This window comes from Belonocnema kinseyi, chromosome 6 (genome assembly GCF_010883055.1).
Source record: "Belonocnema kinseyi isolate 2016_QV_RU_SX_M_011 chromosome 6, B_treatae_v1, whole genome shotgun sequence".
Classification (NCBI taxonomy): domain Eukaryota; kingdom Metazoa; phylum Arthropoda; class Insecta; order Hymenoptera; family Cynipidae; genus Belonocnema; species Belonocnema kinseyi.
In genome coordinates this window covers 69,688,396-69,704,263 of record NC_046662.1, presented here as the reverse complement: position 1 = coordinate 69,704,263, position 15,868 = coordinate 69,688,396, and the positions used below count along the sequence as shown (strand labels likewise).

General features: G+C 29.4%; 1 protein-coding gene across 1 annotated transcript; it reads left to right on the top strand.

The window, feature by feature from the left end:
* The first annotated feature begins 5,821 nt into the window (after positions 1–5,821).
* LOC117175430 (serine/threonine-protein kinase GA29083-like) lies at positions 5,822–15,281 on the top strand. The gene is made up of 3 exons (XM_033365136.1): positions 5,822–6,471; positions 12,088–12,265; positions 15,216–15,281. Exons 1-3 carry the CDS (start codon positions 5,822–5,824, stop codon positions 15,279–15,281), a joined length of 894 nt encoding a protein of 297 aa, XP_033221027.1.
* The last annotated feature ends 587 nt before the right edge of the window (positions 15,282–15,868 follow it).

Here is a 15,868-nt window from a genome sequence, read left to right as displayed (position 1 = left end):
GAGGGAGCTCTTCTTAATATTTTGACACCAAAATCATGTCGATACACCTTACCGACTGCGAGTAAAGCCACCCACGCTTTAACTTGACAGACTGTATTTGTGGTAATGTAAGGAATTAATTGATAACTTATTTTTGAATTTGAAATTAAACTTTAATGTTCGTACACGAAGGAAAAACAGATGAAGGGTATGAAAAGTCGATCAGATAATACATTCAGTCAAGTTGAGGTTATGTTAAATATTTGTAATTCAAAATAAAAACGGGGTAAGTAATCAAAGAACGAATGATCTATAATCTGAATTTAAAATTCGATCTATTTTAAGTTACTTAAACTAAATTTTCATTTTAAATTTATAAACATTTTGTCGAATGTGTTGAGTCAATAAACCTGCAACTTAAGATCACTGTTCCCTACTTTGGACAAAAAAAATTGTTATCCAATTTTATGCAAGGATCCTTAATTTTGATTCTTTTGAAATGTTTCAAAATTGTAATATTCCATAAATGTAATATCGAAAATATATAGTGGTTAAGTATAGTCTTGAAATTCCAATGCGCTATGCGCATGCGCTCGGACGGTTGTAACATCTGAATGTGTTTAAGTTTAACATAAAAAATTTTTTACGCGTAACATCTTAAAAATATTGTAAATGTTTGGCATGAATATCTCCATGTTAGGTGCTTCAATCTTACCCTTTGATCATCTACATTTAAAAATCCATTTTTCTCCGTGTGATTTTTCAACTTATAAAGGATAAGTTATAAGGTAAAAAATGATATTTAAACAAACAAAAAAACGTTTTTTCAACAAAAAGTTAAATTTTTGACCGAAGAGGTGAATATTTAAAAAGGAATTTTTAACAAAGTAGTTAAACTTTTAACTAAATTGTAAAATTTTTCATATTAAAGATTAATTTTTAACCCAGAGTAGTTCTTAAAATCAAGTAGTTAATTTTTTATCCCAAATATATGAATTCTCAACGAAAGATTAATAGTAGATACTTCAACCAAAACAAATTTTTATTGTAAATCAAAAGCAATTGAATACTACCAAAAAGACGAATTTTTAATAAAATAATTAAATTCTCAACCAACGAGATCAATTTTTAACTAAAATTATGAATATTCAACAAAAAGAACGTTAAATTTTCTAACAAAGAGTTAAATGGTCATTAAAAAAATGAATTAAAAAAAATTAGTTCTACTTTCAACCAATTAGTTGAATTTTTTCCAAAAAAGATAACTTTTTAAAACAAAATAGTAGTATTTTTAACAAAAATAATTAAATTTTCAACCAAATACTAGAAGTTTTAACCAAACGAGAATAATTTCAAAACTAAAAATAAAATAGTACGCCTTTCAAACAAAATAGTTGGATTTTTTTATTGTATTCTATTCATTCAGTTCGCAATTAAGCAAAAAAACAAGAAAAATGGAAAAAGGGTAAATTTTTTGAAAACAGAAGAAAGGAATTCAATTCCTTAAGAAACAGATGTTATCAGTAAAACGTTCTCAAGTACACGTAAAAGAAATTTTCAAACTGATTATTCGGAAAACCCGCTCCCTTTTTGTTTTTGTATAACGGAAACAATTATTCAGTCCTTTTGGAAGCGGATTTAAATTTTTATGTTCAAAATAATGGTCTATAAAATAGTAAATTATCTCTTATCGATTAATACACGTATAAAAATGTATCATAATTTGAAATCACTTTTTAGATCTCGAAAAAAAAAACATTGGAAGAAATTGGGATCCACAAAAATAGATAAATTATGATGATTATTATTATTTAATTATTAATTAATATTATTATTTAATTATTTAATAATTATTTTATTTAATATTATTATTTATTCTAGCGATTTTACAAAAGCTTGTGCATTTATTTCAAAAACTACCCTAATTCTGCGTCCTTTTTAACAGGAATTTCATATTTGAGTTAAGCTGAAATCGTTAAAGTTTGAATGTCTTAAATTTAAACTTTCTTACTAAAGCCGAAAGTTTTATTAAAAAATTACAAAATTTATTTCGTTTTTAATTTTAAATTCTTAGTTTTAAACGCATTTTTTAAGCCATTTCAAGTCTAAAATTGCGTTTTCAACAATTTAATGAAATCATCTTTTGATATTTCGATATTAAATTATTTAAGAAATAAGACTTTCACTTTGAAATTGTACAATTTGAAACGATTTAAAATGAGACCAAACAACTTGATGTAAGTACGTTTTTTAAATTCGAAATTCAAAATTATTCAAAATCAAATTCTATTTATTATGTTTTGCTCACTTCAGGCTTCAAATAATCAAAACATTAAGACTCAGTCTGAAATAGAATCATTTTAAGCGATTTAAATTGAAAATCGTCTTTTGATCATTGAACTTAAATTTGTTTAATCATTAGACTAATTTCACTTTGAAATTTTATAGTTTAAAAAGATTAAATTTTAATGCCAAACAATTTTTTTTCAATTACATTTCAAATTAATGATATTTTTTCCTTATTCCTAACACTTCATTCAAAAGAGACAAGTAAATAAATACGTTGAATCAAAAAAAAAATTTTATTGTTTAGACATGCGATTAAAAAAGAAAAAAACCATACATGTTAAGAAATTTGTAATATTTCATTTTCAGTGTAGTTCATCATATCATTTATAGATAGCTTCATGATTTCTTGAATTTAATTCTTGAATTTATTATAATTTATGCCGATTTCCAATCATATTATTTTTCATTACGGACATCAAGGTGAACAAACATTTGAGCCTCATTTCCCATTTTTAAAAACGAGATGAAAATGCCACAAGGAAAAGGGGTTTAAGTTTTTTTTTACTCTTCAATGATAATTAAATTTGGGGGTGGAAACAAAAGTGTACTTTATTCTCTGAAGAAGTTTAATTAAAAGAGTAAAAATAAAATTCAGTGACTCTTCTCTCGCTGATACAAATTTAAATTTGATTCAAGTTTAGGTTAAATGGCCACTTATAAATATTGTTTCCGATAAAAAATCGATTAAAATTAAAAAAATGTAAGAGTTTAGTAATCAAAGCACTTACCAAAAATCTAACATGTCACGTTAAAAACAGATGTAACCGATAAAAGCTGGTTTACAGCTTTATGATTTGTTACAGCATGGATTGGGATTACAATCCTGATGATCTTTAACGCAAGATCCTACGTTAGCACCAATGCACACCATAAAAATAGACAAGCAAAAAACAGCAAGTATAAAAACTATCTTGAGATACATTTTGTCTTTTACCAGTAAAAATGTCTGAGGACGAAAAGATTTCCGAAATAAATTCACTACTAGTGAAATACAAATTTCTGCTGATCAGAATCTTTGCAATTGTTTATCCATTTAGTGGAGCAGGACTTCCACTAAATTAAAGTTTTTAGGATGGATCAACTAACACTTGTAAGTGCACTGGTACACTGGTAAAATTATAACCATTGTCATCAATGAAGAATAATCTAAGTTAATCAACAATGTGCATAAATCTTTATTAAAAAAAGATGCTCCTCTTCTGACTGTCAATTAAAAATTTCAGAATTCAGAGTCAATCATACTAGAACTATAAAATCCATAAAATAGTCTTCCCTACAGTAATGCTCAATGTTAGTTTCTATTTCCCAATCCATATTTTTTATTTCATGGAGCATTTCCTGATTACCTAGTGGTCGACTGAGGTCAGCCCTGGCTTCGGATACCGTTAAACACAACATCAGATATGTTATATAGACTCCAGGGTCAGTGCACTTTGCTCGCGAAAGAGGTTCGATCCCTTTGGTCTGGTCATCTCTCTCCAGGACGCTGCGCTTTCGTCGGCCATTCCGACTCCGGAAGTCGGTCCAATAACAAGGAGAGGGTTGTTCCTGCAAACCAATAGCCAATCCCATCCGGGGTCGACCGGGTTTTACCGAATCGGGAGCTCTGCTTCCTTGAGTTTGCGTCGACGTCGTCGTCACATTGCTTGTGCAACAAGTTCGCAGCAACTTCGCGGTTCACTGACACCGGGTCGACGCCGACGCCCGTTCGAGCGACACTCGACGTCGGGACACCACAGTCGAAGGACGCGCGGCATGAATATGTAAGCAATTCGCGGCGAGACGCGATCATTTGCATTCGTAAACCTTATCCCTTAAAGGCCTCGTCGAACGGATACCGGAAATCCTTTCCCTACTTCAAAAGTCGAGGTTACCTGTCGTGACAGAGTGTTGAAGAGCGACCTTGGATTCTGCTTCCCTCAACGGTATTGAAAGTGCGAGAAGTTTAGTTTGTTTATTAATTCAGGGAATGATAATGAGATTAGGAGACCTTAAAAAAGAATCTACTGGGTTATATTTTCTAGTTGAAGAAACTTAGGAGTAATTCATAAAAGATATAAATGTTATATCATTATTGTAATATCAAAGACTTCAAGTAATGCTGCTTGAAAATAGGATTGATAGTGTTATCATTGATTTTAGTATTGGTACCAGGCATTGGAAGTAGGTTTGAGGACAAATCTCCCGAGGGATTTCTGCTAGACGTTGAAGAAACTTGGTATCTATTGGGATGTTAAAAAAAAGAAGATAGAAGACTTCAAAAATTATCAAAATAAAATAACAGATTAGTAGAACAATATGTTGAGGCTTATACATGATTATGATTATTAAGACTGAGTCTCACTGCAAAAGATATATAGTGATTTAAAACTGGGAGTGATTCAACAATATTAGTACCTTTCGGATCTGAAACTGGACAATAACTGGATTAAGCTTTCTCTAATAATCAATTAAAGGACTGACATCAATCAAAGAAACTGCATCAATCAGTGGACAATTCATCAAATTAGGATCTTCAGTACTAATCATCTAGCTAACGAATCCACTTAGGTTACTTATCGCTTAAGATCTTAAGAGATGATTAGCTTCACTTCAATAGAGGTAGACTACTACGTGAAGAACTTCAGTGATCATCTCAAGTCGAAATTGCAGAGAAACCCCATAGTTTAGGTCAACATTATTCAAGATGATCACGTAACTATCTTATTGATACAATCTGCTAAGTTAAGCAATTCAGAACTGATCAAGTAATGGATGAAGCCACATGTCTATTAAGGCATTCGTCATAAAAACCAGGAATTGGATAAGTCTAAACTTCAGTCGTCACCAGCTAGTGGATGAAAGTAAATGAGTTGGATATCAAAACCAAAGAGAATCTTTTATAGATTGATCATAACTCCATGAGCATTTTCGAAATTGAAACGAAAATTACAGAAACGACTGAAACATTGATATAGGGTGAGAATATTCACAAGTGTTTATCCAATCGGCGGAGTATCTGTTTACTCTGATCTGCTAGTCAGATAAAGCAAGAGTTCTTGGAGAAAGAACACCAAAAATTTCTAAAAAAAAGGACTAGTGTTTTAACCAATGATAATAAGGGTACATAAGAAGCAAAAGATTTAGTTTCTGATGGCTGGAACAAGACTTCTTCTGCATTAAAGTTTTCATTTATTCACTAATAGTTGAGCAAATACATCCAGAGGTTACATGTCATCATTTTTAATCAGGTAACACATAAGATCCACATGCACAAATTGTACCCAAGAGTTTTAGCTAGCAGTTCCATTTGTTAGGAATTATATAAGTTCCAAACAATATCAAAACAATCTGGCACACATTATTCACTAAGTTAATCTGTAAGAACATCTTCCATAAATCCCAGAACCTTCATGAATTAAAATACCGCAAGAACATAACCATCTCTAGGTTTAAATCAAAAGTCTCATCCCCAAAGAACCCTGGATTCAATAAATCACAGCTTCCTAAAGGCATGATAGCAGCTCACAACCAGACCTCCTCCCGGGCGGGTTCTCGACTCGGTCAGCTCGAGGACATCGGCACCGGGACAGCAAACCATATCGCTGATAAAATCCAAGGGTTAGGGGAAGTGAAAGAGGAGCGTAATCACGAGGCGCCACGTCGCGACGAGTCTCCGAAACAAAATTCGACAACGATGCCGAATACAACCCCATCTGGTGGAATTCAGGAGGACGACGATGACGACGAAGAGGATGATGAGGATGGGGTGCGAGTAGGGGAAATGGATGAGGAGGAGGACGACGAGGAGGTGGAATCCGTCAGGGAGAGGGAGATTCCAGGTCCCGAGGTGGTGGAACCCTCGATAACGAGCAACGGCCGTAGGGGAACAATAGGGGTGGGAATGGGTATGGTAATGAAGGATACAGGTATGGGGGTGAAAGAGCCATACTCGAGTGGGGGTGGCGGCATGGGCGGGTACTGGAACAGGCAGAGTAGACCCTCCAGTCCCCGCATGCCGCCTCCGGAGCAGCCGGAGACCAGGCCGAAGAGCCGATATGAGCCGGTGCAACCGGCAAGGTACAATAACCTTGGATATTGGAGAGCCAGACGTGTTACATTCTACAAAAATGGGGATCCCTATTTTCCCGGAGTCGAATTCAGGTTAGTGACAACATTTGTATGTTTGGGGTTATTTTTGAAGGGGTCAGATAGTTTGTGGTTGTGGTGGGTGGTGCGGTTCAGAAGAAAAGGTGTGTTTGGCAACATTTTCTTTTAATCTGGTAGCATCAATTTCTGATGTATATCATCTGTTGCTGATCAAAGACTGTTGGCTAATGTCATGCCTGTTAGTTGTTTAATTATTGTGATATCTTAAGATATAATCAGGTGAAAAAAGAAGATGATAGTCTTTGATGTTCCAGCTAATATATCAAATTACTGATTGATCTTTATATCTATGTTGGTGCTTTTGCTATATGTACAAAAAGATCTAAGTTATGATAAAGATAGTTCATGAAATTTTGATGAATTTAAAAAATACAACGTGACCTGTGTTCACATTTATATTACTCTTCTATGGAAAAAATCATTGTTGATGATAAAATTAGCGCAAAGTCTAATTTCATTTATTGTTGTTTGTACTTGGCTTATTAATGGATTCATTTTGATTGTTAATTGTTGATTGATTCGCTGATTGGTGTATTTCTGCTGTTAATGAGTATTGAGTATATTGTTCACATGTCAAATTTGATTTATTTTCAATGAAATCTTCGAGCTTTTCTAAGTTATCTGATTTCTGCTTTTTATTTTAAATCTTTAAAAATTTATTATTTAACTGATTGGTTTCCTGATTGTCATATTTATTTGGTTAATAAAGATTGTTCTGGTTGAAGACTAAAAAATCTTTTTTATTAGACTTTATAATTCTTTTACTTTATCATTCTTTGTAATTGTTTACTTTAACCATAAATTAACTTATTTTGTTTTGAGAATGCTAAGATACCCCATTTCGCAAAAAAAATCAAATTGGATAAAATCTGTATTAGAACATGTTCTATCGCCTTACAAGTCTCGCCAAGTGGCAGGGTCGTGAACTTAAAATGGACAGAATATGTAAAATACTATGTAATTTTCTAGTAAAGTATACTTTGAGAGTCGCGTCAAGAGGCTTCAAATTTTTATGCCCAAAGTACAATAATTAAGCGTTTTTAGCAACAAGTCGTAAATTATATGTCTATATTTTTATATCTATTTAAATTATTTGAACATTTTAATATAATGTAGGGTTCTAAAATTTATCAATAATTGAATAATTAAGATTACTTCAAATAATCCTGATATTCAAAAGAATATTTTACTTTCCGCAAATTTGATATTTAAAGTAGAAAGCTACTCTACACGGGTTTACATTAATGTATAATTCATGATCAATCTGCCAGGTGAAATTCAATAAAAGATAGGAACAACCGATTCCAATAAATTTCTTTTAATTAACGTAATTTATTGTCTGCTTGGGTAAAATATTCTTTTTAAAAAGCTTTTGAGTTGTAAATGTCTTTTTTCACACAAAAAATCAACAAGATTAGATATATAAATGTATAATTTTTTTTTACTTTTATTTTACAAACAAATTGAAAATTTTTTATTCGAACTTGAAACTAAAATTGATATTTGATTATTTAAAAATTAAAATTCAGGAATTATTAATATTATAATTATTGATTAGAATTATTAATATTTCTTTTGAAAATGAGGGTTTCAGGCTGGGAATCAGGTGAGTCCAAACTTTATCGGTCGGTTGTACAATTAAAGCAAGTCACTCGGGTTGAAGAAGGAGAACAACCCTAAATTCACGCCTCGTGTTTACTTAGAGGCGCCGTCAGGTTAACATAACGAGATTAATGGGAACTTGGCCGGGTAGAAATCAATGTAAATTTTAAGACACTTGCCTTCAGTTATAATGTTTGCATACAACCATAGCTTAGGTATACGATTTTCCAGAAAATGTATTTGAATATCAAGACTTTATAAGAAAAATGACCACTGCAATCTTGTTTGGCGATAAAAAAGAAACAAAATCAATAGAGTCGTATCGCGATAATCTGGTCAAGCAAAACTCCTTGGGCTTTCCTACTTTGCATTCTAAGGACTCTATATGTAGACCTCAAATTATGAATTTAATGTCTTGCTTCGAAATATGTCATTGTTTATGATTCGTTGAACTTGATTAGTAGTTCAGGGCTGAATGTCTTCTTTATATTTAAAAATATTAACAAATTTAGAATATTCATTGATAATATTCTTCAAATTTCGAAAGCTCAAAAGTCGATAATGCTCGCGATAAGGTATAAATTTGGATTCTTTCACTTTTAAATTGCATGATGATTTGAATTAGGTATTCCGTTTCATTTACTGATGCAACTGATCAACTATTTCTAAGGTAAACGTTTTTAAACAGTTATATAAACAGAATTATTCAATTTATAGTACAACCTGTTTGAAATCATTATAAGAACTTTTATTCCGTTTAATTTTGTAGAGTTGAAAATAAAAATTTCTCGTCATGATTTAAACAAATTTTAAGTGTAATTTGTCATTGAATCTTTCAAATTTCATATCGCTGCATTTCGAATTCTTTCATTTTATATTAAACGTTTAAAAATTTTTGAAATTAAAATTAATTGACTTAACTCCCGTTAAATTAAAATTGATAAAATTCATGTTTTTAACTTGAAGTAATTCAAAGCTATTTTTCTTTACAGCTCAAATCATCAAAAAAATGAGGCACACATTTTCATCGTAGCACTCGCGCTACGCGTTTGAATTTTTGCGGACATTTATAAATGTGTATTTTTGGAACTAACTAAAAATAAAATGAAAAAAAGACAATCCTTCTCTCAGATATTCTTCTCTATCTTGCGTTGTAATTCTGAAGCTATAGGATTTTTCTTTTCATATTATTTTCGATGGATAAAAAGAAATTCTACAAGTTTTCTTTGATATTTTAAAATATTTCGCTTATTTTGACCATAACATTGGAATTTCGATTTACTTAGATCAACTTCGATAAATAAATTAAAACGAGGAGTTCTATCATAAAATGGTACAAAGAAATGTTGTAGGAATTTCTGAACGCTGAAAATACTCCAAAAACTTTTCCCTGTATTTTGCGTCGTTTATCGGCTCAAAATTTGAATTTTCGATAAATAAAAACAAAATGACGACTCCTATTTAAAAACGGTTAAAAGCAATTTTTTACGACTTTTCAAATGCTATAATAAGTACATTTAAAAAATGTAATTAATTATATCAAATCTGTATTTTTTTTTTGAATGAACAACTTTTTGCTATGAATTTGTTTTCGCACTTTGATCGTTTTTTCACAAATTTTTTATTTTAATTTTTAATGTTATTTCTATTATTAAAATCGGAACTACGCGTCCTATAAAAAAGTGATTCATATGAAATTTGTAGATTCGTTTTAAGTAAACAATTTATAATAAATAATTTTTTTCGTAACCTGTGTTCTTTTTCCAAAAATGTAATTTTTCTTATGTTCAATGATATGTTTCACGAATAAAACCAAAACTACGCGTTCTGTCAAGAAGTGATTTTTTAATTCATCTTTTTTTTGACTTGCATAGTTTGGCCACAAAATGAAATTTGTTATTTTTCATTATTTTGTTTGCGATCAAAATTAGAATTTTTAATTTTAAACGAAAATCCAAAAAGTTGTTATGATAATCTTTCCGGGTTTTCTAAGAGCAACGTTTTTCTTTTTTTGCCTTTTTTCATATCGTGCGTTGTTTGGCTTGAATTTTATTTATTGATTTTGAAATTTTTATAAATACTATAACTCTGATTATTTTATTTTTATCGAGAAATGTAAGTAGGATAAATTATTTAGATTTCTTAGTACTACGAACATCCATAAACAAACGTTTTAAATCTTTAAAAAATTTTGCCAACAATTTTGAAAATGTTTGAACTTTTTCGGGCAATTCTAATACTATCTAAATCATACATTATGAGAATTTAAAAATACAGAAAGCTTTCAATATTAAGAATATTAATTTATCTAGTTAGTTGATTATTATTAACTTGTTCATTATTATTATTAACATTTAGATAAGTATCACTTTGAGCACCTGCATTTTTTAACATTTTCAGTTTGAACTTTTTTTCATTTAGAAGTTTTTTAACCGTTTCATACATAAATTATTTAATTTTCGGTACATCCTATTTAAAATAATTACAGCCTTTACTTTAATTAAAAGTCTTTATTTTGCTTAATTTTTCAAAGTTAAAATCAAAAATTTTCATCATCATTTTCCAAATGATCAGTATTTAAGATGTTTTTTATTTGTATGGTTCAAATTTCAAATGGTAACAGTTTCAATTTTGAAGTGGAAAATTAAACATTTCTTGGGGTTTTAAATTAAAATTAGTTAATTTGTCAGTCGTACAAATATCAAATTTTTAATTTAGCATTTTTCAGTTTTAAAGGTTTGTGATTGAAAATTATTTCTTCTTTATAGCTTCAATCTTCGAAAAAAAGTTTTTCACTCCTGAAGGATTCTAGTTTTGAATTTTCTTGATGAAAAATCATATGGTGAATCTTTATTTAAAATTGTTTTTTAAAGTCTTGCTAAATAATATTTTACAAGTTGAAATACTTCCAAATTATCTACTATGAACTCACTAAAGTTAAAAATGTTTCAATCTACTCGGGATTTTTATTTTTACGAGCATTTGATGTTTTATTTAGTTATTTGATAATTGTTAACTTTTTCATAAATATTAATAATATTTACAAGGGGAACCTTATGTCTTCGGAATTTGGTTTAGATTATAATAATTATTATTCCTCCCAGCAATAGTTCATTAGCAAATTTAATTTTCTAAAATAATAAGATGCGCTTTTCAGCTATTCTCAAGAAAAATGGCTTTAAAAAAAAGTCGTGTCTAGCTATGCCGAATTCGGTAAGCGTAGACAAAATATTTTCGGCCAGCCTAGGGTAGCTAGAAAAGATGGCTAGGTTCTCCAAATTCCGGCGAGTGTAACAAAAATATTTTCGGTGAATCTAGGCACTTTCTTTAAAAAAATCTACGAATGTTAAATGGAGCGTGATGCGAAAAACTTCAAGCAATTGGCGATTAAATTAATTAATGGCAAGCCCAAGTATTCATTTTGAACCTTTTTTACATTAAAATTTTTTTTCAACCTTTATCACTTCATAAGCAAATACTAAAAAAAAACTTTTATTCAAGTAAAAGTGGGAAGGACAAAAAAAGTAACAATATTTTAGTATGAAAAAAAAGATTAAAAGTAGAATTGTTTGTTTCCTTAAATAAATTTATCCATCAATTGAAGCAGAAAAAAGTACAGGTAGCAGGAATCGATTCCAGACTTAACGATTACAAACTCGAAGCACTATAGCTTGGCCGAACTGGGAATTTAAGAACTTTCGCATGTCACAAATTTGGCAATGGCCTATTACCGAGAGCAGTATGATTCCAAAAAATTCCGAAGGATTCGCTCGGAAAGGTTCCCCTTGTTAGATAAATATTGCGAAAGTACATAACTTCTTAAAGTTGCTGAGAGAAAAAAAATCGATTGTTTAAGGTACTAAAAACTATTTAATTATAAATTATTATTAATAATATATGAATATTAATTATAATATTATAAACCATTTAATGATTGTTAGCTAATAAATTATTTGAAATATTTTCCTATTTATTTAATTTTCGTAAATATATAATAATATTTTTTAGATTTAAACCCGGACGAGACATCGGCTCGTTGGAAGCCTTGTTGGACAGGTTGTCCCTGCGCCTGGACCTCCCGAGAGGAGCACGCCATATCTTCTCCATGGATGGGGATCGAAAACTCAACCTTGATGAACTGGAGGACGGTGCCTCGTATGTCGTCTCTAGCTACAAAAGTTTCAAGGTAAGACTCAATTTTTTATCCCATGAAAATAAAAATTTAATTGAAAAAAAATTATGGGTAGATCAAAAATTAAAATCCACATAATATAAGCTCATGGAGAACAAAATAAATAATTTCTACTAAAAGGGATTAGGAATCCTGAAAAACGCTTTTAAGTTATTTTGGTTTAATGACCCACTATAATTGTTTAAATCAAACAGAAAATACTCTACTATGAAAATTAATTGTATATTTTTAACTCTTTATGATTTCAAATTGAAAATTGTTTTCAATAGGGTTCTTGGATGCTTTTAAAGAAAGGTAATTGTTTACATTTCTGACTGCCGATTTTTCGAGTAAATATATTGAAATCTTTTTCAAAATTTTCTTTCTAGTCCAAAAGTAAAACATCAGTCGAGGGAGATAAAAAAACATTTGTATTTTTATCAAAAAATACCAAAATAATGTGTACACATTTTTCAATAACTGATTTTTGTCACCAATTTAATTTATGTTAAATATTATGTAATGTAATTATTTTATAAATAGGCTAAAGCAATTTTATTGCAGTCGTAAATTATAAATATTCAGAACATTTTTAAAATTAAAATTTTAAGTTTTTGAGCTATTTTTTCAATTTGAGAACTATTATTACAAATTAACCTAGAAAATTTCATTTGCGAATATTTTCGAGATTTTTTTCATAATCAGTATTTTAAAATACTTGAGTATATGTGGTCTAGCAGAACAAGAATAGAATTAGTTATGATTATGATTTTTACAGATTTTTAATTCTTGGGGGGTTTTGTGGGAAAATATGAAACTTTTTGTGTCTCCCCCGAATGATATTTCACTTTTGAGCTAGAATAAAGATTTTATAAAAAGTTTCAAACCATCTAGTTGAAAAAGTATTTTGTCGATGCTAGAGAGGAATTCTTTTACAACTAAAGACTATAACTATTTTGGTTTAGAAGAAAAACTATGTTTATGATTTTGTAAAAGAACAATACTATAGACTGGGTGAATATTTAGATTCCAGAACTCACATGTCTCACTCGCAAGTTGTGACGAAGAAATTGGCTCTTTCCAGTTTTGTATTTTTTTATCACAAAACTGGAATTTCTCATCATCTAAATAACCAGGCAATTCAAGGTAATAACTCAGTAGACCTGCAGTTATGAAAAATGAGTAAATTATAAATTCAAATTTATTGTAGCACCGTCTGTCTTTGCACGCAATAGATCTTGTTTTATGATTTTCAAGGACTGATGATTACTAATATTAGTATTACCGACTGATATGATAATAAGCTTTTGAAATATGCTTCATGATGTCAAGATTGATTTTTTATAACAATGTATATTCAAAATTACGATACAAGATTCGGAATAATTTTTACATGGGGGTCCATCGATAAATTACGTAGTTCAGTAGTGGTTCAGTAATTACAATAAGAGATTGTAATAACAATAGAAAAACTATAATATCAGTATAATTAAATTAGTATTTTGATTTTTTTTTTCATTATTCTGAAGAAAAATATCCATAAAAACCATCTTTTTTATTTGTCTAATTACTACTACCCTACAATTTATTCAAAAATTTGGTGTGGCTTTGCACTATTTGCTTAATATAGCCTTAAATCTAGTAATATAATTTTCTTGATTTGATGACAAGTTAAACAGCAGGTAAAAACATTTAAAACCTACAGAAAAAAATGTAATCTTCTGAACTGTTGTTAAAAATATAAATATAATTTTTTGGATCAAATATTTGATGAAATTGAATAATCTCGTTTTAGTACATTTTAATAAGCATTTAGATTGAAGAAAATCAATTATTAAAAAAGTTCTTTCAGGATTTTATATCATAATAAAGAATTCCTTAAAGAAAAATATCCAGAAAGAGTTTCTTTAATCAAAAAAAAAGAAAAAAAGAAAATAAAAAAAATTCTAGATGATTTCGATTTTCAAAAATTAAGACTTTTTAATTTCAAATTAAAAAAATTTCAGATGTAAATCACCTAAATTACAGAATGTTTTAATGGTAAATTTTCAAAATTAAAAACTCTTCCGTTTTCAATATTTGTGAATCAAATATCTGCAAATTTAAAGAGTAACAATTGAGAATTCCTGAATTTTGAATTATAGCATGTATTTTTAAATGTTTTTTTGGGAAAAATTAGTTCAATTTCGAAGATTTACAGTCGAAAATACTTCAATTCCAACAATCTTAAATTTAAAATTCTATCATTTTTATGATGTACAATTCCTGATTTATTAGTTTTGAATGTTTATACATTAAAAGCATCTAATTTAGAACATTTCTTAAATATATGCGTAGTTTAATTTTGAAGATGTAAAATAAAAAAATCTTAAAAATTTTGAATATTTGAAATCTTGAAGAATCTTTAATATTGAATATGTATAACCGAAAATTAAACAATTTTGAACCCATATTTTTAGAAAAATTTAATTTTGAACACATAAAATTGAAATGTATTCAACTTTATATTATAGAGTTGCAATTGAAAATCTTTTAATTGTGCAAAGTAACAACTATAACGTTGATTTATTTTTTGGAAGTTCCTGCAATTGTTTATATATGTAACATGTGTTTCGTTACATAAGGGATTGTTTATAAATTACGTAACGCGTTTTTCTTTTGTTTCTATTGTTGCATCCTATTTAACTTAAGGGAAACTTAATTCTCATCGTTCTTTAAATAAAAGAAAAACGCGTCACGTAATTTATGAACTCGGGTAGTAACTAAATTGTATTCAATAAGATTTGGCTCAAAATATTTGAAAAAATTACGTAACAAATGCGGGGCAGGGTGGGGGGGGGAGCAAACCATTTTGTTGCTACTTAGAACTTGAGGGGTAGGAGATGTAAAAAAATGGCAAAACTGTGTTCTATAATTCATGGATGGCACCTCAGAAACGATTTTCATTTATTTTAATTTTTAATAGAGCGTACCTCTTTTGGTCCGATCGATAAGCGAAGAACCAAAAGGTTGGTATAAATTTCCTGCATAAATTTGCAACATCAGTAAATTTGGCGACCCGCCGAAAGCTAACCCCGAATTCGTTTGGGTCGGAATGGAAAGTGGAACGAGCTTATCGAGCGAAACTGATAATATTTGTTTAACCGTTGGCTAAACACGGGTTTTCGTTTATTCTGCATTTTTGCATGTTTCTATAGTGAGTTCATTCAGGAAAGTTATGAATCAGGAATAATTAAAAATATCGAAATATCAGACTTCACAGTCCGAAATACACTTAAGGCAGGGGATATAGGGTAATTTTTCACGGAAATAGAGGAATAAAGGGTGAATAAATTCTTTTAAATAAAATTAATTTCTTAGAAATCATTTAATTTAAATTATTCAGATTTGAAGTCGAATCACACTTAATTTTAAAAAAATAATTAATTTTTAACAAAATAGTTGGACTTTTAATTAAATGGTTAAACTTTTAAGCCAAAAAGATGAAAATTTTCGTAGGCAGTTGAATTAAAAGAAAAAACTTTTCTATCATAAAAAAACGAATTTTCATTGTGGAATAGTTAAATTTTTAGTTTAAAAAGTTACTTTTGAAAAACAACAAAAAACGAATTTTTGAAC

Coding starts and splice junctions, on each gene's coding strand:
- LOC117175430 (XM_033365136.1), top strand. CDS start 5,822: ATGATAGCAGCTCACAACCAGACCTCCTCCCGGGCGGGTTCTCGACTC. Junction 6,472..12,087: donor TTTCCCGGAGTCGAATTCAG/GTTAGTGACAAC, acceptor AATATTTTTTAG/ATTTAAACCCGGACGAGACA. Junction 12,266..15,215: donor CTAGCTACAAAAGTTTCAAG/GTAAGACTCAAT, acceptor AATTTTTAATAG/AGCGTACCTCTTTTGGTCCG.